General features: G+C 45.1%; 1 protein-coding gene, 1 long non-coding RNA gene and 1 other non-coding gene across 4 annotated transcripts in view; 2 read left to right on the top strand and 1 right to left on the bottom strand.

The window, feature by feature from the left end:
* Positions 1–4416: 4416 nt before the first annotated feature.
* LOC136655788 (uncharacterized) lies at positions 4417–9232 on the top strand. Of its 2 annotated transcripts, none has more exons than XR_010794674.1 (3): positions 4417–4520; positions 7671–7832; positions 8782–9232. It is a non-coding gene; the product is annotated as an uncharacterized lncRNA (long non-coding RNA). The 2 variants fall into 2 exon arrangements; XR_010794673.1 differs by lacking the exon at positions 4417–4520 and adding an exon at positions 4527–4729.
* On the top strand, positions 4873–5004 carry LOC136656473 (small nucleolar RNA SNORA24). Its single transcript, XR_010794714.1, has one exon. It is a non-coding gene; the product is annotated as a small nucleolar RNA SNORA24 (small nucleolar RNA).
* Positions 9233–14940: 5708 nt separating the features above from the next.
* PRSS12 (serine protease 12) overlaps positions 14941–19390 on the bottom strand; it is a 65779-nt gene continuing 61329 nt past the window's right edge. The window contains exon 13 of the mRNA XM_066632879.1: positions 14941–15845. Coding sequence (XP_066488976.1) covers positions 15538–15845 — 308 coding nt within the window. The 3' untranslated portion in view covers positions 14941–15537. The remainder of the gene's footprint in view (positions 15846–19390) is intronic.

The following is a 19390-nucleotide window of genomic DNA, read 5'->3' on the forward strand; positions in this document are numbered from 1 at the left end:
CACCCAATTTCACCCCCACACTTCCTTCCTCTTCCTTGACCAGAAATGTCTCCCTGCCACCTGGCAGGGAGCTTACCATCTGCGGCTCCCATGCAGAGGCCCAGCACCAACTGGCACAAGCCTCCCCGCTGGTACCTCTCCAATCCTGGCAGCTTCAATGTGCCTTACGGCACAATTGTGATGGCCCTGGCAGCGTGCAAATGAGCATGCTGACTGGGTGGAGGATCGGGCTACCCAGCTCTAATCCTATCTTACTCACTAGAAACACTCTGTGTAAATTTTATTTGTATCTCTAAGATTCTACAGGCTTTGGCTGTAAAACTGGGCCCCGCAAAAAGTGTTTCCAATTGGGCCCCTTGGCTCCTAAGGCCAGTTCTGCTGGGAATGTCAACTCAAATAAAAGCACAAACCATTCACAAAATTTTCAGAAAGCCTTTTCAAACTGTAATGATAATTCCTTAAACAGAAGATTCTACCCACCACCCAGCAAACTGGAAAGCACACCTGTCACATGTGGTTCCATTTGGGACTTCAGCTGCATAAACATTGTTCATAGAAAATTTCATAGAAAAGGGTTCATATGAATCTAGAATAGGTTGTTCTATATACCTACTAGTTTAGACATCATCAGGCTTATTTGTCCTGTCACAGGATATTATTTTTCTAAGCATTCACTGATGACAAGATGTTAACAAGGGAACATAGTATTATCTTTGTGTAGAACCTGAAAACTCTGTCATTTGCCACTGCTACTTACACTGAAAGGAAAAAGCAACTGCACTCAAAAAAAAATTCATCCCCCTTCCCCTGGCTTTGGTCAAAGTAATGAACCAAAAGCACCACCTAGTGGCCAGACTAATTTGTACATGACAGCATTTGAACACAATAAACTGAATGGTGAGTGAAGACGCATTCATAAATCACTCTTATTTGTTTGAATGCACAGTATACAAAGGTTTTTTTTCTTTTCTTAATACTTTATTTGAAATTACAGTACTGCAGACATTCTTACCTCTTCGTGAATGATCGCATTGAACAATTGATGATATCCTCTCAAGATGGGTTTACCCATTGGCAACCTTCAGTCTCGAAAGACTATGGTATCGCGCTCTGAAAGGTGGTTCTGGCACAGCGTCTAGTGTGGCTGAAAAGGCCAATCCGGGAGTGACAATCCCTTCCACACCGGGAGCAAGTGCAGTCTGTCCCTGGTCTGTCTCCCTGGCTATGGGCCTTCCTTCTTTGCCTCTTAGCCTCAGACTGTTGGCAAAGTGTCTCTTCAAACTGGGAAAGGCCATGCTGCACAGCCTGCCTCCAAGCGGGCCGCTCAGAGGCCAGGGTTTCCCACTTGTTGAGGTCCATCCCTAAGGCCTTCAGATCCCTCTTGCAGATGTCCTTGTATCACAGCTGTGGTCTACCTGTAGGGCGCTTTCCTTGCACGAGTTCTCCATAGAGGAGATCCTTTGGGATGCGGCCATCATCCATTCTCACGACATGACCAAGCCAACGCAGGCATCTCTGTTTCAGCAGTGAATACATGCTAGGGATTCCAGCACGTTCCAGGACTGTGTTGTTTGGAACTTAGATACAAATCTAATCCTTGATTTACTGAACCAGAGTGTTAAAAGAAATTTAGGGTCACTTAACATGATATAGTCTTTATTTATTTATTCTTTATTTATTTAGTGCAGCCATTTTCAACCACTGTGCCTTGGCACACTAGTATGCCGCGAATGGTCTGCAGGTATGCCGCAAGAGTTTGGGGGACAGTCATTTGTTAATTGGACCAATGGGGATGTGAGGTCCCCACCAAATGCACGGTGTGCCTTGTCAATTGCCAAAAAATTGATGGTGTGCCTTGACAATTTTAGTACCTTTTCAGTGTGCTGTGAGACAAAAAGGTTGAAAATCACTGATTTAGTGTATGGCATATAATACATGGACCCTGAAAGGAGGCCATCCAACACTGCCATGTTTTGTCCCTGCACTGCTGGAGCCAAGTCGTCAGCATATCCAAATTTATGTCCCCCTGTTACTGGCAAGTCTGAGATGTATAGGTTAAACAGTGTGGGTGCCATTACAGAACTTTGTGGGAGGCCGTTGTTTAGCCTTCTTACCTTACTTGCATTGTCCCCCATTATGATCTAGAAAGATCTGTCACTTAACATAGTCTTAAGAATTCTATTTTAGCAACTAGCGTTTACTCCAACAGTGATAAAATGAGATATTGACAAAGCTGCCGGTATTAGAATTAGATATTAATGTAATCATACAGGAGCTGCCAGGATCCCTGCAAAGGTACAGGAGGTCACATGGACTGGGATGTTCGGCAACTCCAACCATGGGTCTCTTTTGGAGATGATGCACTGTCCCTGGGGCTGTTCAAGAAAATTCAGTCTTACAAACATATTAACAGTCCAATCCTGAGCTCCCATGGCGCACGGTTGCAGCGGCACCAAAAACAGCTGCTGCCGTATCCTTCGTTCCAACAGCAGCCGTGGACAGACCTCGGGAGAAGGGGACTTTCATCCCCTTCTCCCGGGTAAGGGTAGTAGCCCCACAATGGGGTACTCGATTCACTGTTGACCAAAAGGTCATTAAGAGCATTTGTTTGGGGCGCCGAGCCCCATACGAACACACAGGATCTGGTGGAGCAGAGCTCACCGGTCCCGCTTTCCCCCTCCACTGGCACGCCTCCCACCCGCCCTCTCCCCACCTCCTGCCTCCCCATCATGCCTCCTGCCCACCCTCTCTCCGCCTCCCCCCTCCCCGGAACGCTCCCTTCCCGCCTCCCCCACTTTCCTCTCTGCAGCTCAGCGGTCCGTGCAACTGCCAAGCAGCAGAGGCCGGGCACCTGCCTGGCACTAGGCCAGTGCCAGCCAGTGCTGGGTTAGCACAGGTGCTGGCCTGGTGTTAGGCCTCGCACAGTGTGCGCCAGCGGTAAGCCAGTGCATCAAGCCCAGGATTGGGCTCTAAGGCTTTTGTGGCTGGATGAGTTCAGAACATAATTTGAAATGTTTCTTGAGCCTTTAAACCATGGATTACATTGTAGGGTCTAGTCCCAACATTTCACTTTCAGCTTAATCTCTGAAGATGCTTTCCATAGCCTGAAAATGAAATGTTGGGACTAGATCCTACAGTGTACTTTAATCTGTGGTCAGTGGCGTAGCTGGAGGGGGAGCAGAGCACCCAGTGGAGCACCCAGCTAGGCGGGGACCCAGCCCGTATGGCTCCATTTTGCTCCCCCCCACTGCGAACGGCTCTGAAGGGAGGGGGCGCTTGCCCGCCACGCTGAGGGTCCCCGACGCACTGGGTACTCCACCCCCTCCAGCTATGCCACTGTCTGTGGTTTAAAGACTTGAGAAACATTTGAAATTAGGTTTTAAAATCCTGTCTGTCATACTGCTCTGCACTTGATTGTGAAGGGCTGGTAGAGTCTGCCCTGTGAGGGGGGAGCAGGAAGAGAGGGGGACAGATGCCAAAAACACCTCCATCAAGAACCCCGAAAGCCAGACTAGGCAAGGGAGAAAGAGGGGCGAGCACAAGAGGCAGGGCACTGAAGCCAAAGAGGCAATGGTGTGGAGGGAGGGCCATGCCTGGGGACAACTGGCACTGGGTGCCAGCAATGTAAGGAAGCAGAGCACCTACTGCAAGACTGCAGCCCTTGCTGTGGGCATCCACGTGATTAACAGATCCACCTGCCCCCCAGACATTCCATGCAGTCTCTGTGAGAGAGTGCCCAGAGTCTCCAGGCCCAGGGCATTGATGACTTGGACTGAAGGTCTCATGTTGAGTGGGGGGGGGGGCCGATTGAGGACTGCCACAACCTCTAGTCCAGTGATGCTCTTGTCCACACTCTGACGCCTTCCCTGCTTGCTTTCAGAGCCCAAGAGTGACTGACAGTGCTTTGCCCTGAGTGGGTGGTCAGCCTGTGGAACTCCTTGCCACAGGATGTAGTGATGGCACTTGGCCTGGATGCCTTTCAAAGGGGTTTGGACAGATTGATGGAGGAAAAGCCCCTCCTGGGTTACAAGCCTGGCTGCCCAACCCTATGCCTGTCTACTCAGAAGTAAGTCCCATTAGAGTCAATGGGGCTTCCTCCCAGGAAAGTGTGGCCAGGGCTGCAGACCCAGTGAAGAAGAGGAAGGGCAGCACCACCCCTTCTTCCTCCAGTGCCCCCAGAGGAAGAAGGGGGGCTCCCCTGGCCCCTCCCCCCGCCTGGGAGGAGGGGAAGCAGAGACCCAGGTCCTGTCAAGGAGGCTGCTGCCCCCACAGCGGCCTAGGGGAATAGAAGGGGGCGGGACCTCCGCCGCCCGAGGGAGTGGAGGGGCGCAGCTTGCTTTCCCGACGGGAGGGGGAGCGAGGGAGCCTGAGGCGAAAGCGCATGCGCAGCGCCACTCGCTCGCGAGTTCCAGCCTGCGCCGCCCCCTCCCGTGTCTTAGGAAGGGGGCGGGGCTACTGCTCCTGTATAAAAGCGGGCGGCGGGGACGGGCTCCTCCCTTTTTGAAACCGCCCTGTAGGAGGTAAGGTCTGAGTGCCGGGGAGGAAGGGAAGCGGATGCGGCCTTCGAGCACGCGCGCATTGTCGTGAATGGGCGTCGGCTCCGACGTTTGTTGATGCGCTTGCGCCTTGAGGACTCGTGCGGGTGCGAGGAGAAGCGCTTTCGATGGGGCCTGGCTGAGGGGTCGTGGGTCTCCGGCTCTTTCCGCCACGCGCCCTCTGCCTTAACAGGGTAGGTGGAGGAAATGCGGCCGCCTGGTAGGCGCTGGTGAAGGGTGAGGTGGCGAAGCGCGGGAGGCGCCAATCCCGTCGCCTGAGCCTGATCTCGCGAGATTTGGGTGTTCTCGCGCCACAGCGGGGGGAATGCATCTTGAACGCCATGCTTCCATGGGACCTGCCAAGTGGCAGCATCCCTTCCTACTCATGGTAGAGCAAGCACCTCTTGCCTCTTGGCAAAGCTCCCACCATTCAATTGGGGCGAGACTCTGACTTGGGCAAGTGACAAGCACGAACACCCATGGAGGGGAGGGTGGTGTTGGCCTGGGAGTGAAGTGCAGTACTAGGTCAGTGAGGGAGGCCTCGCTGGGTCTCCTCGGAAGCAAGCACGTGCTTTCCTTCACTGTCTCATTAAATAGGGGGATTCCATTGATTGTCTTAACTTAGGGCTTTAGGACCTTGTGTGGCTCAGCTACTTGTTTAGTGCTGCCTTGTGCATTCCTTTAATGCAGTGGTCTTCAGCCTTTTTTGCCCCAGTGTATAAATAAAAAAAATTTGGGGACCCCACCATTGATCCCAACCATCTCCTGCCCCCATAATGCCCTCCCAGCAGTGTACATAAGAACAGCCCCACTGGATCAGGCCATAGGCCCATCTAGTCTAGCTTCCTGTATCTCACAGCAGCCCACCAAATGCCCCAAGGAGCACACCAGATAACAAGAAACCTCATTCTGGCGCCCTCCCTTGCATCTGGCATTCTGACATAGCTCATTTCTAAAATCAGGAGGTTGTACATGCACATCATGGCTTGTAACCCATAATGGATTTTTCCTCCAGAAACTTGTCTAATCCCCTTTTAAAGGTGTCCAGGCCAGACGCCATCACCACATCCTGTAGCAAGGAGTTCCACAGACCGACCACACGCTGAGTAAAGAAATATTTTCTTTTGTCTGTTCCAACTCTCCCAACACTCAATTTTAGCTGATGTCCCCTGGTTCTGGTGTTATGTGAGAGTGTAAAGAGCATCTCTTTATCCACTCTGTCCATCCCCTGCATAATTTTGTATGTCTCAATCATGTCCCCCCTGAGATGCCTCTTTTCTAGGCTGAAGAGGCCCAAACACCATAGCCTTTCCTCATAAGGAAGGTGCCCCAGCCCAGTATTCATCTTAGTCGCTCTCTTTTGCACCTTTTCCATTTCCACTATGTCTTTTTTGAGATGCGGCGACCAGAACTGGACACAATACTCCAGGTGTGGCCTTACCATCGATTTGTACAATGGCATTATAATATTAGCCATTTAGTTATTTGATTTTTCTCTGTAAACTGCTTTGTGAACTTTTAGTTGAAAAGCGGTATATAAATACTGTTAATTAGCCGTTTTGTGCTCAATACCTTTTCTAATGATCCCAAGCATAGAATTGGCCTTCTTTACTGCCGCTGCACATTGAGTCAACACTTTCATCGACCTGTCCACCACCACCCCAATATCTCTCTCCTGATCTGTCACAGACAGCTCAGAACCCATCAGCCTATATGTGAAGTTTTGATTTTTTTTGCCCCAATGTGCATAACCTTACACTTACTGATATTGAAGCGCATCTGCCATTTTGCTGCCCATTCTGCCAGTCTGGAGAGATCCTTCTGGAGCTCCTCACAATCACTTCTGGTCTTCACCATTCAGAAAAGTTTGGTGTCGTCTGCAAACTTTGCCACCTCACTGCTCAACCCTGTCTCCAGGTCATATATGAAGAAGTTGAAAAGCACTGGTCCCAGGGCAGATCCTTGGGGCACACCGCTTTTCACTTTTCTCCATTGTGAAAAGTGCCCATTCTTATGAGAGGGCAAAAAAGTCACTTTGAAGCCTGGCACTAGAGAGCTGTTTAGCCCCATTGCTAAACCCAAGCTGGACTGGGACACCATCTCCTGGTGCCTGAAGGGGTACACCAGATGCCTCCCCCTTTACCTTTAGTCTAGTGCAGGGGTGTCAAATTCGTTTCATACAGAGGGCTGAAGTTAGCATTCATGGCTGCAGCTGAGGGCTGGAAGTGACGTCATTAAGCAGAAAGTGATGTCATTAAGCAGCTAATGGCCAGAAATCAGACCCTGTTCTCATATAGAGACTCATTAGCTGCAAATGAGAGAAGAGAAAGTACACAAATCTTGATCATATTTCAAGATTTGGGAAAGCCCAATTTTCATGTGTGCTGCCATTTAAGCTGTAACACCTCAGCAGCTGAGGGCCGGATAAAAAGCTTCCAGGGCCACATCTGGCCCACGGGCCTTATGTTTGACACCCCTGGTCTATTGGGCTTCACCCTTTTTCATTCTCATAAGTTGCCACAGCCCTACGACCAAGACTGGCTTTGCAATCCTGTTGAGGTAGCAACCCCAAAGCTGAGGAACACTGCTTCGCCAGTGGGATCTCCATGTCTGTCTTAGTCCTCCAAATGGGTATGTCCTCCCTCTCAGGATTGGCAGGCCAGAGTTCAAACTTCCTGAGGGGGAGGGCTGCCTGGACTTCCCCAGGGCCCAAGCAGGACAGATTGGGATCACCCACTGGAGAAAGCAGGGTGGGACTCTTTTCTCTTTGTCTCCTCTCTCCAGCCTCTGTATCAAGGGGATTTTGTCACTTTCTAAATAGAACTGGGCTTTTCTAATTTAACAGATTGTTTGGACAGTGTCTCAAAAGTTGGGTTCAAAACCCACTTTTAGAACTAACATATTTGGTGGAAGTGTGTATTTGAAAAGCTGATAACCAAGAAGGTACTGTAGCTGAGAAGGTACTTGCTGTGTTTTAGTATTCTTATGCAGCTGGCACACTGGGACAGGAGGTTAGTTCTTAGAAGTCCAGTGTTGTTACTATTTGCATTAAGATAGTGAAGGACAGTTCTTATATGTATGATCAGGGTGTCTCAAAATATGTACATGTTTTAATTAACTCTTCATTCATCACAGATTTTTAGAGTAATCATGCAGGATGTATGCCTAAAATTTGAGCAACGTGAATTGTTAATGAAGTGGTACTGGAAATTTGAGAATGCGTGTGAAGTCCAGCAGCAGTGGAGACAAGAATTTGCAACAGAGCTGCCAACATGACATACTTTGCACACATTCATGGTAAGTTTGAGGCAGACTGTATTAAGCAAGATATGTACAAAGATCTGGAAGACCTCAGGCATACACCTGCCCTGATGCTTCTGATGAAGTTTTGCGACAATTTATGTGATCACAAGGGAAATGCATAAGACAGTGTACTTGTGGGATAGGAATCAGAGCATACGCCAGATCCTAAGGCATGTAGGATACAGCCCAACATAATACTCTATTGTATGCCATTAATGACGGTCCTGATTGCAGAACTGAGTTTTGTGAATGGATTCAGGCAATTCTTTCATCTGATGAAGCTATGTTCAAGTTAAATGGCAGTCATTTGACAAAACAGCAAATGATGGGCTCAAGAATCTATATGTTCATATTAAAGAATGTGAATTTACCAGGAGTAACAGTCTGGTATGGTTTATCATCCAGGAGTTCTTTTCTGATGGGACAGTTGCTGGTCCAGTGTACTACACTAGAGACATCAGTGTACTTGTGCTACAGACATCAATTGTACCTGCAGTTCAGTTGCTTTATAGAGATGAGGATGTCTGCTTTCAACAAGATGGGCTACCATCTTATTTCCATTGTGATGTCTGGAGCTACCTCAGTGAAATATTTCAAAATCAGTATTTAGATTAAGAGAACCTATTAAATACCCTATGCTCATCAGACATGGCCCCATTTGACTTACTTGTGGGGTTACCTGAAATATAAAGTGCATTGTAGAAAACCTGAAACACTCAAAGGAAGCAAATGAGGAGATGTGTGGATTCATCCAGCATGTACATTTTTTAGATGCCCTGTATTTACATTAAAGTACTGAAAGACAATTCTGATCACACACACAATTTGTTCTAAATTGGTATATACTTTAATGCACAACTTAATAGAAATTGAAACTTACAGTGCCAGTTCCTGAGGGACTGCAAAACTTAAGTGTTAAGTTTTGTTCACTTTCTTTTTGCAGGTTAGATGTTCTTGTAGTCACAAGTTTGAAGATGCAACTATTTCCTTGGAAAACACGTAAGAATGTATGTATCTTACAGGAGAGCTATCAGTTATCCTGCTCAGTGATGAGATGCTGAAGTGTTTCATAAGTGTGTGCGCCTGGGGAACTTTTAAGAGATATTTTGAGTCTCTGTGAAAGCAGGATGCACAAAACTGAAGCACCTGATACAAGTATTTTATATGTTTATCAATCTGTAAATAGTAGGAACATAGTTTTAAGTTGATGAAGTGTCATATAACTCACTTGCTTTGAGCTCTAAAGGCAGTTAAGCAATAACTCAAATTGCTGCAAAGTAATTTGTAGAATGTATCTTTTCACCCCCCCTTTCCCAAGGATTGCTGTATCTGCTAATTTAGATTGCATCTTGTATTTTTTAAATAAAAATAAAAAATTCTTTACAGTATCAAAATGGTGTGATTTCTTATTGCTTATATTTAAACTGCCCAATAAAGAACTATTTGGAATTATTGTTATCCCTAAGACTCCTTAGGTGAAGTTTAAAGCAAAATGACATACATTCAATTGTTTAACTGGGCAAATAGGCATGGTTTTTCAATCTTGAAGTTAATTCAACTTCAGCTGGATTTAATAAACCACTCCTCCCCCACAACCTCTTGCCCATTCCTCTTCTCTATACATTCCCAACTGAATCAAGCTCTGGTTCTTCAGCCTTGGGTGCTCTCTCCATTAGTTATATCCTGCCTTTCTACCTCTGAAGAGGTCCCAGAGCAACTTACAAGCAGTTTAAAAAACAAAATACAACTCAGGCCAGTGCTGGTTTGCATAGAAGCTGGTGTCAAGGTCCTTTGAGCCTTGGTAATCATTGTAGAAACTCTCTTGAAAAGTACTGAGCTTCTATTTGTTCTGGCTTTTAGTTATTAGTGCCTCAGTCAGATTATTGGTTGGATCATGAACAAGCAAGTTACCTAGTCTGACAACTAGCTGTCAGGTGAGTGAGTGAATGAGTGAATTGAATGTTGTGCTTCATTCTGCTTTTGGAAAAGATAGTGCATTGTAGGATAATGCACTGTAGAATGTTTGGCTGGAGAACCAGGTTGGTGATAAAGTTGTTGGCCTTTTATTTTGTCCGTCCTGAACAGAAATGTCATGTCATCCAACAAACATGGGTAAGAATAATTACATGGTGTAAAGTGTGGGGGCTAAGTAATTGTAAGAGTTTTATATAAATTAGGACTTCATGGAAATTTAATGTTCTGGAAGGCAGTTCTTTTTGCATAAGTCTAATTTAGCAGGGAACCTTTGACTACCTGCCTGGAGAGTGATAGAATCTATGTCAGTTTTTATACTGCTCTTTCATTGGCTCAGGGTGATGTCCTCACACCAATCCTATGAGGTAGGTTAGGCTGAGGTTGGGCCTTGGGTGGCCCAAGGTCACTCAGGCAATTTCATAGCTAAGCAGGGATTTGAACCTGGATCTTCCAAACACAACCACTACACCAGGGGTGCTCAATAGGTGGATCGCGATCTACCGGTAGATCGTGAGGCAAAATGAGTAGATCGTGGAGTGCCGACCCCCCCTTCAGGTGCCTCTGGGAGGAAACGCCAGGAGTAAGGCCCATTGTACTCAATGGGGCTTACTCCCAGGTAAGTGTGGCTAGGGTTGCAGCCTCACAGCCTAATCCTAGGCATGTCTACTCAGGAGTAAGTCCTATTATACTCGGTGGAGCTCAAGGTACACCAACATACATTGTACACATAAATGTTATATGTTATGATGGCGCAAACATTGTAAAAAAAACTCTGGTAGATCTCCAGGCCTTGCTGGGTTTCAAAGTAGCTCTCGAGCCAAAAAAGTGTGAGCACCCCTGCACTACACTATCCTGCCTCTCACTATCTAGCCTTTAGATTAGGAGCTTCTGCATACAGCTTATGGACTTAATTGCACTTTAGCTAAAGTTAAGAGTACTTGGTCAGGCTTTGACTCAAAACACTTGATGCTGCTTGGAGACAATACAACAAGCAGCTCAAATAGCAAGCTTTTGCTTAGGCAACAGGAAAAATAGTCATAATGTGGATAACTGGGTAGGAAAGAGGGTAGGCAAAGACTGATAGACCCCATGGAGAGCTGAGAGGACCTTAATACTATATAAGGAAAAAGGGGCCTGAATATAGGTGACTTGTGACAATACCACAGCCACCTTTTAATAATGTAAAAATACAAATGTATGGGTCTAATGGAGCTTTGTATTGATATGGATGTCACTGGTTCACATTCTATTGCGTATCTGATTCTCCACTGTTGCACTTCCCACACCCTTCTCTATCCTAGTTCACTAATTCCAAAGACTTGCCCAGGGGCAAGAGTACAACTTTTGGGTGTCCACTCAACATAAGGCAACTACAACACATTTCTTTGGTCTGAATTTCTAGTTGCATTAAGATTTAGACTAAGATTTCCTGTTTGCGCTTTAAAGAGCAGATGGCAGCCATACAAGTCTTGATCAAACTCAGTTTTAACCCTCCCTTTCCCGGCAGAGGGAAGGGCAGGCACGTTGTATTTTTACAACATGTCTGCTGCCATTAATAATGTCCCCTGGAACCTAAACTGTACTGAAGTAGGGGAGCTAGTGGAATTCTAACTTGTCCACTAGGGGGTGGTGGTGCTAAAATTTATATCCTTCCCCCTGGTCCAAGGTGGTTCAAATAATCAGTGCACAGTTAAAATTAAACTGCACAGCTGGAAAAACAGAATCAGATGCTTGTCAACACTAATGGAATGAAGTTGACTATGACTAAATAGTTTGTGTTTCCTTCTAATTTGATTTCAGGCAGGATCTGATGAGAGCTGGTCCTCTTTAAATATGCAACAGAGAACACTGAACAATTAGGATTATAGACAATTGGCTGGGTGGAGTGGCAGCACACTAGGGTACAAACAATAGTATATACCATGCATTAATCTGCCAAGCATCTGTTGTGTGTACAATTCTCTTGATGAAGTTGAAGTCTCACTGGTTATTTTCTGAACAGGTCTGTTTGTACATTGCAATCCTGAATTTGAATTCTTCAGTCTTAGCAGGAAAACTAACTGGCATACTACAATTGAGGGAAAGTTCTCCTTTTGCTAGTAACCTCAATTCCCAATGAGATGACAAACTGGAAAACATAAAAGTTGCAGCTTTTATTGTACATATTTACATGATATGGCTTCAGTGCCCAACACAAGAGCATAACAAGACCATTGTTACCAAATACTGGAAAGTCATGCTTCCTGGATGAGTCTTTAAGTACAGTATTAAATTTTCATTGGTACTGAAACAGTTTGGTAGGAAATAAAGTCAGCTGTAGTTTAAGAACCAGTGCATTTTGATTTTGAGAGGTCTGATCAAAACTGTAGTGGAAACAGTTATCTGACACAGCATGGCTTTGCAAAATTAAACCTGGCACCAACCCAATTTCTATAATGGTATCACATGCTTAGGGAAGAAGTGTTTCTCTTCTACTCCCTGCTATCTTTAGGAGCTGACTTGTGTAAGCTAAAATTGACCTACAGCTCAGACATGTATTTTGTTTGAACATACCGCAGACACTTGCCTATAAGTTGACCCCACAGATAAGTCGAGGGCAAGTTTTGAGCCAACAATCATGGAATTTTCTATGATCCTCTGATAAGTTGGGAGTTGAATTTAGAGGGGTGTCTGACTATAGTTTTGTCTGATTTTACCCGAGGCCAGATCCTGAAAAATGACCTAACACTAATTGTTACCTAAGAACTGTAGTCTCTAAGTTATTAAAAACGCAGTAAAAGATCATAAGATATATTTTTATCCTTTTTTAAAATTCTGGTCTTCACTACCTTTTTGTAAACACTATCAGAGTAAGTGCACTGTAAACAACATACCAGTGGTTCCCAATCTGGTATTCATGTACTCCCAGGGACACTCTAACAGGACCTTTGGGGTACTTGAAAAAGAATGGAATAATGGCAGAAAAAGGCAGGCCGTGCTCCAGAATGCATGGCCTGGAAGGGAGGTAGCTAGTTGGCTGTGAAAGCCCCACCAATAGCTAGTTTTTGGTCATCAATTCATGTATGAACCAGTGATTGAAAACCAGCACAGTAAAAAAGCTGAAACATAATATGGAAAGTGATCAATCACCGAGAATTTCTCAGCACACTTCTGGTGCAAAACAGTGCAAAGGCAGAGTCTTCTGTTCTTCAAACAGACGAAAAGAGAAAATATGTGATGAATACATGGTCTGGGCTTTCTTATGGGGGAGATGATGGCTTGTCTTACTAATTACAAACATTTTGCTAATAGGAAGGGTACAATTTATGGAAATAGGCTGCCAAGGGATATGCAAGTGAAAAAGGTTGAACCATGAATCAAATCCACCTTTAAGGTGTCTGGTTTGTTAAGCCAGAAGCTCTACATACAGCATATACCACATAACTGGGAGTGTGCAATTCAATTCACAGCAGAAAGATGCAGTTGCATGTATTTGCAGCCCAGAAGCAGACCCACTGCTTTCCATGGGTGTTATTCTTAAGTAATGGTACACTGAATTGTAGCCTGGGAAGGAGGGTCCCATCCTGGTGTTTCAAAAAACAGACCTGCTTTGCAAGCATTTGCCAAGCAGAACCAGGCTGCAGCAGAAGGAAGGAGAATAAAAGGTTAACCTTGGCTGGAATTTCCCAGTTGCCACAGAAACAATCTCTGCCCTGCCTGCCTGGTGCCTGCCTGCTGCTTGAGAAACTTGGCACCACTTAAGAAACTTTTCAGAGTTGAAAAGTTCTCTGCCCTCTGATTGACCCGGAGATAAGGCGAAGTGATAATTTGAGCTTGATTACTTGGCAAAAATTTCAGGTACTATAGGTGAGTATCTACGGTATGTGTCTTCCAAATACTGAGTAAGACCATTGGCTAACTAGTTCAGTTATGTCTACACTAGGCAACAACTTTCCAAGATTCAGACACAGATCTTTCCAAGCCGTACCTAGAGATGCCAGAGATTGAATCTGGGATCATTTGTATGTGTGCTACCACTGAGCTATGGGACCTGCCTGCCAGATAACACTAACATTAGTTGCAATGCAATCCTAGGCATGCCTATTCAGAAGTAAGTCTTGCTGAATTCAGTGCGACTTGTTTTTAGGTAAGTGATTAGAACTGCAGCACTAAGCAAGCATCAAAGTGGGCTATGTTAAATAAAAGCTATAAATATTGTATCCCTCTGTGTCTAGCACGAATTTTACATGTTTAAAGCTGGGCATTCCCTTTTACCACATTCCTGTACTTCTGATTTTTATAAAGAAAGGGGTAGTTATTCATAGGGCCTTAGTATATTAGACAAGAACAAACTTTCCCAGATATGTCACTACGTACATAAGGTTCATAGTACGAGTACATTTTAGGGAAAATGGAAAGACTTTTTTCAAAAGGATGTGGGTATACCAAAACTAAGTGTTCTTTTTTGCCAATCTGTATTTTGAAGTTCAAAGGTCAGAGGCTTCTCAAAGACCAAAACAGCCTTCACCCAAATATGCTAATAGTCGTAACTTATAAACCTGCATCTATTGCTATGTTCAATAACCACTAACAAAGAAAACATTCAATATTTTAGTGGAAAGTCACTGTATCCACTTTGCATCAAAAATGGCTTTCATTCATATATTCTATAAACTGTCCTGCATTGGTATTTGTTTGCTGAGGTACTGAGTAATCATTATATCAAAAACCATGAAACCATACATTCTGAAACAGACCACAATACACAAGTATACTCCTACCATACATACATACAAGAATTCAAAGGCCAACAACCTGCAGTTAATCTGAGAAGGAAGACGCCAATGCACTGAAGTCTCACAGAAACATAAACACTGCTGATATAGCACTATCATATCTCAACTTGGCAGAGAGCTATTGCTACATCTTCTAAAACACTTTTTAAAAGTTGGAACAAAAGTTAAACTTTCAGTGGTCTTACTGTATAGTCTTGCATAAATATGCATACAGTTTCCTACTTTACAGTTAATCTTGAAACGACCAGTAGAGGTTAGATGCTATTGATCATTATCATTCATGTGAAGTGTATTTTAGATTAATACAGGAGACAGCTTTTTTTGAGAAGAAAGCAGTGATTTGCCACTGTTCATATACTTAGTGTCAAGGATACACCCATGACTTTACCAACACTACACTTAAAAAGGAATGAAAGATTTTGCGCCCAAGTAAAGGAAACAAAGTCCAAAGCAACTGAAGCTTCTTAAAGTTATTATGAATTTAATGTACTGACAGTGCAGAGCTAAGGTTGTGTATAGTTTTATCTCAGTTGTACTTATAGCCCTTGGCAAGCATTTTAATGTGTTTTAAAATGGGACATATTTGCTTAGGAAACTTTGCATTATAACCACAGTGATGAATAAGTCCCACAGAAATCAATGGGACGTCATGACTCACTAAACTTAGGTTACAGGCTTTTGTATACAATTTGTGTATGCCTCATTAGTTTCTAGCAGTATGGAGATTATTCATATTTATGTTCAGAACTAATTTGTGCAGCTATTTAACCTGTGCTATTGAGGAGTTTCATTTATAGGAGGAGACTACTTGTCTCACCCTGTCTCAAAGAAAGTTATAATACTTTACGATGAACTACCAAAAGGGAGCACATAAAAAAATAAAAATGTTCTCACTACACACCCTAGTGTGCATCCACTGTGCTGCTACTGGAAATTGGGGCCAGGGATTATCATAGTTTGGTTACACTTCTTATCCAGGGTACAAAAGAGGAAACTTTGGTATAGACACCTGGAGAGTCTTTGACTCCACAACCATATCCCCAAGAAGTCACTCCATACACAACCCAGCTTTCTCCAGGGCGTTCACACATCAGTGGTCCGCCGCTGTCACCCTGGCAACTATCTACACGTTTCTGTTCTTGGAGACTACCAGCGCAGAGCATCCTCCCTGTGAACCTTGTCCGATAACGCTCTTCACAAATTCGTTTAGGAAGTAAGGGGATAGCAGCTTGCTGCAATGTTCTTGAATAGGCTCTTCCTGAAAAGTGGGGAGAAAAATTGTAGAATTGATACACAGCAGACAGATGAATTTCTGAGAATCATTTGTATTCCGGCACACTGTATCTGAGCCTCTTACCATCACATATAACTAGTCATAGCAGTTATATCTTAATATTAGAGTGTTAAGCTTTTGATTAATTATGTAGTTCATAAGCCAGGTAGGATTGGTGGTGACAAAAAAGAACTATTTAATCTTGCTGAACTGGGATGGTAAACCAATTCTAACAGTACATATTGACATTTGCAGATTATCAGTATGCACTGCACACAAGTACTTATTAAGCAAAGCAGATGTGCTTTGCTTCATACAATAACTTCATATTCATACAATAACTGTTCCCTTATTTGTACATGTAACTGGTGTGCAATTGAGTCAATTGAAGGAACCACGAAATCTTCAGACAATGGCAACTATGAATCTAACCAGCTAAAAGAACAAAAATGGAGACCCAAAAATGCATCGTTTATAGTCAGCAGTGCCAATTAGTGTTCTGACAAAACATAAGAATGTATTATGTATCAGTGTTCCAACAAAAAAAGCAGGAGTGCCCAAACTTGCTTAGCATGAGAGCCACATACAATAAACTTTAGGAGCCACAAGAGAGGTTTGAGAACCACAATTCTTAAATCTATTTACTCACCTTGAACATTACACTTATATTTCAATCCAGCGGAATCTCTATTTATACCCATTAAATACAGCAGTTCTAAAGCTTGAAAATTTCTTGTTTGCCTTTTACATGAATGCAAACAGCAGCTCAGCCAAGGTATCTCTGAGAGCCACTCATACATCAAACAGTCACATATGGCTGACAAGCCACGGTTTGGCCACTTCTATTACATAGTTTATATAATCAACAAAAAGAAGTGTATAGCTAAATAAATTATTCCCTGTTGCAAAAAGGCTGTTTTAAAGGGATGCAGAAAAGCACCTGTCAACAGCTTTGGAAAACATGCTAAACTGGGGTAAACAGAGACAGTTCCTGTCACCCAGCTAAATACAAGAGGACCACCACTTTAAAAGGTACTGTCTTTTGCTGTCTTTTGCACCAGTTCTTCAGTTTGGAAACCATTCAGGAGAGTCCTGGTATTTGGTACAAATAGAATAGAAATGTCACAATAAATCATAGAAAGAGGACTATCACAGAATCTTGGTTTCAAGTTCTGAACACCACATGTGGAGATAACTAGGCAGCAATACATCAACAACGTATTCAGCACAATACAGAGGGTTATAATATAAGGGGCCACATGTAGAGGCAGACTTCCTGTCCCCTCCTTAACTGCTTGGGAGGTTGAGGAATCCTGAAAGCAAGCACTGTGGGGAAAGAGGGCTCTGGGACAGATCAGTGATAATGTTTCCCTCCTTCCCTTTTGTGCGAATAGAAATGCCTTCTGTTAATGGAAGAAAAGGTTGGGATTCAACTCACATTTTATGACAAATCTTATGCAAGTATTTGAAAAAAAAATGCAGCACTCAGGAAAAGTTCATTCAAAGTATGGATCAGAGCCAGCAGCAAAGCCTGCTATACCCTGGGGGCCCAGCCCCGTTCTGAGCCTCCTGGCTTGTGTGCTCCACCTGTCCCTGCATTTGTCCCTCCGCATTCCAAACTGAGCTTGCCCTTCCCTTCCCCTGTCTTACCTAGGGACTGGATGGATGGGCAGGAGGTTCCCCACATTAAGAGGCAGTTGCTCTCCTCACCTTGCTACTCTGCAACACTCCCAGGTGACAGAATCACTGGGAAGTACTGGTTTCTGCTGGGAAGAGGTAGGAGGATGTGGCCAGGGGCCCTATACAGCCCCTGGGAGAACCCATAGGATGCTTTGGATTTGCAACCAACCAGAAAGTGCACTTTTAAAATCTAGAGTCATATGGTGACTACATTCTCTTCTATGTGCAAGTGGCACAGAAAGTTAAGAAAATGACTTCAGATTTTAAATATGCCTTTTTGACTACTGCAAGTCTACCAAAGTCATGGAATGGATTGGCACAGCCTTTGGGGAGGGTGCAGGGTTCCAGCACAAGTCTCAGTAGGCCCGCCCTTTGACACTGGCACTGGATCTCTGTGCAAATCACACTGTCTATGCAGCATCAACAAGAATGCTAACAAGCAGGTGATATGAAAAACACAAGGATAACAAATTAATGTATTGCATCCCTCATTGCATGTGCCTTAATAGCTGCTGAAGTGTACTGTCATAAATCATGGTAGGGTTTAGGCTTGTTTAGGGTTTAGGTTCCTGGTAGGGTTTAAGCTTGTTGCGACTTCCTACCTCTGCAGAGGTGGGGGACCGTTTTCTATGGTCTGCCCCGGAGGCTAATGGATCCTGAAGGTTTCCTGAGGGCCCTGGGGGATTTTCCCACTGCCAAGACTGGCGCCTCATCTGAGACCCTGGTCGACCTCTGGAATGGGGAAATGTCCAGGGCTGTGGATGAGATTGTTCCGGAGCAACCTCTGCCACGTCGCAGACTCGGAGCAGCTCCTTGGTTCACTGAGGAGCTGCGAATGATGAAGCAGCAGGGCAGGCGTCTAGAGCGACGGTGGCAGAAAACTCGCGATGAATCCGATCGGACACGGAGTAGAGCTCATTATAGAGCCTACTCTGTGGCGGTGGTAGCAGCGAAGAGATCGTTCTTCTCTGCTACCATTGCTTCTGCTGATAGCCGTCCAGCAGAGCTGTTCCGTGTGGTGCGGGGCCTCCTTCATCAGGCCCCTCCGGTAGTCCAGGAGGAATACACGGTCAGCCGCTGTGACGTGTTTGCCCAACACTTTGCAGATAAAATCGATCGTATTCGTCACGACTTGGATGCCACATTGACAATGTCTGATGATGTCCCCTTGGCAACTGCTTGTCCAGTGTTGTGGGATTCTTTTCAGCTTGTGCAGCCTGAGGATGTGGACAGACTCCTTTGGAGTGTGAGGCCGTCTGCCTGCCTGTTTGACCCTTGCCCAGCTTGGCTGATTAGAGCGGCCCGGGGGGGACTGGCTGAGTGGACGGGGAGGGTGGTTAACTCTTCTTTGATGGAGGGAACGTTGCCGCTCGCCTTGAAGCGGGCGGTGGTTCGCCTCCTCCTGAAAAAGCCCTCCCTGGATTCCACTGTGTTGAATAACTACCGGCCAGTCTCCAACATCCCGTTTCTGGGCAAGGTAATTGAGCGGGTGGTGGCGGCCCAACTCCAGAGGGTCTTGGATGAAGCGGATTATCTGGATCCTTTTCAATCTGGTTTCAGGCCGGGCTTTGGGACGGAAACTGCCTTGGTCGCCTTGGTGGATGACCTACGCCGGTGACTGGACAGGGGGAGTGCATCCCTGTTGGTCCTGCTGGACCTCTCAGCGGCTTTCAATACCATCGACCATGGTATCCTTCTGGGCCGATTGGCCGAGTTGGGAGTTGGAGGCACTGTTTTGCAGTGGTTCCGCTCCTACTTGGAGGGTCGGTCCCAGATGGTGGTGCTGGGGGATGCCTGTTCGACACCCTGGCCTTTGAGGTGCGGGGTGCTGCAGGGTTTAATTCTGTCCC

The sequence above is a fragment of the Tiliqua scincoides genome, chromosome 6, assembly GCF_035046505.1.
Source record: "Tiliqua scincoides isolate rTilSci1 chromosome 6, rTilSci1.hap2, whole genome shotgun sequence".
NCBI lineage: Eukaryota > Metazoa > Chordata > Lepidosauria > Squamata > Scincidae > Tiliqua > Tiliqua scincoides.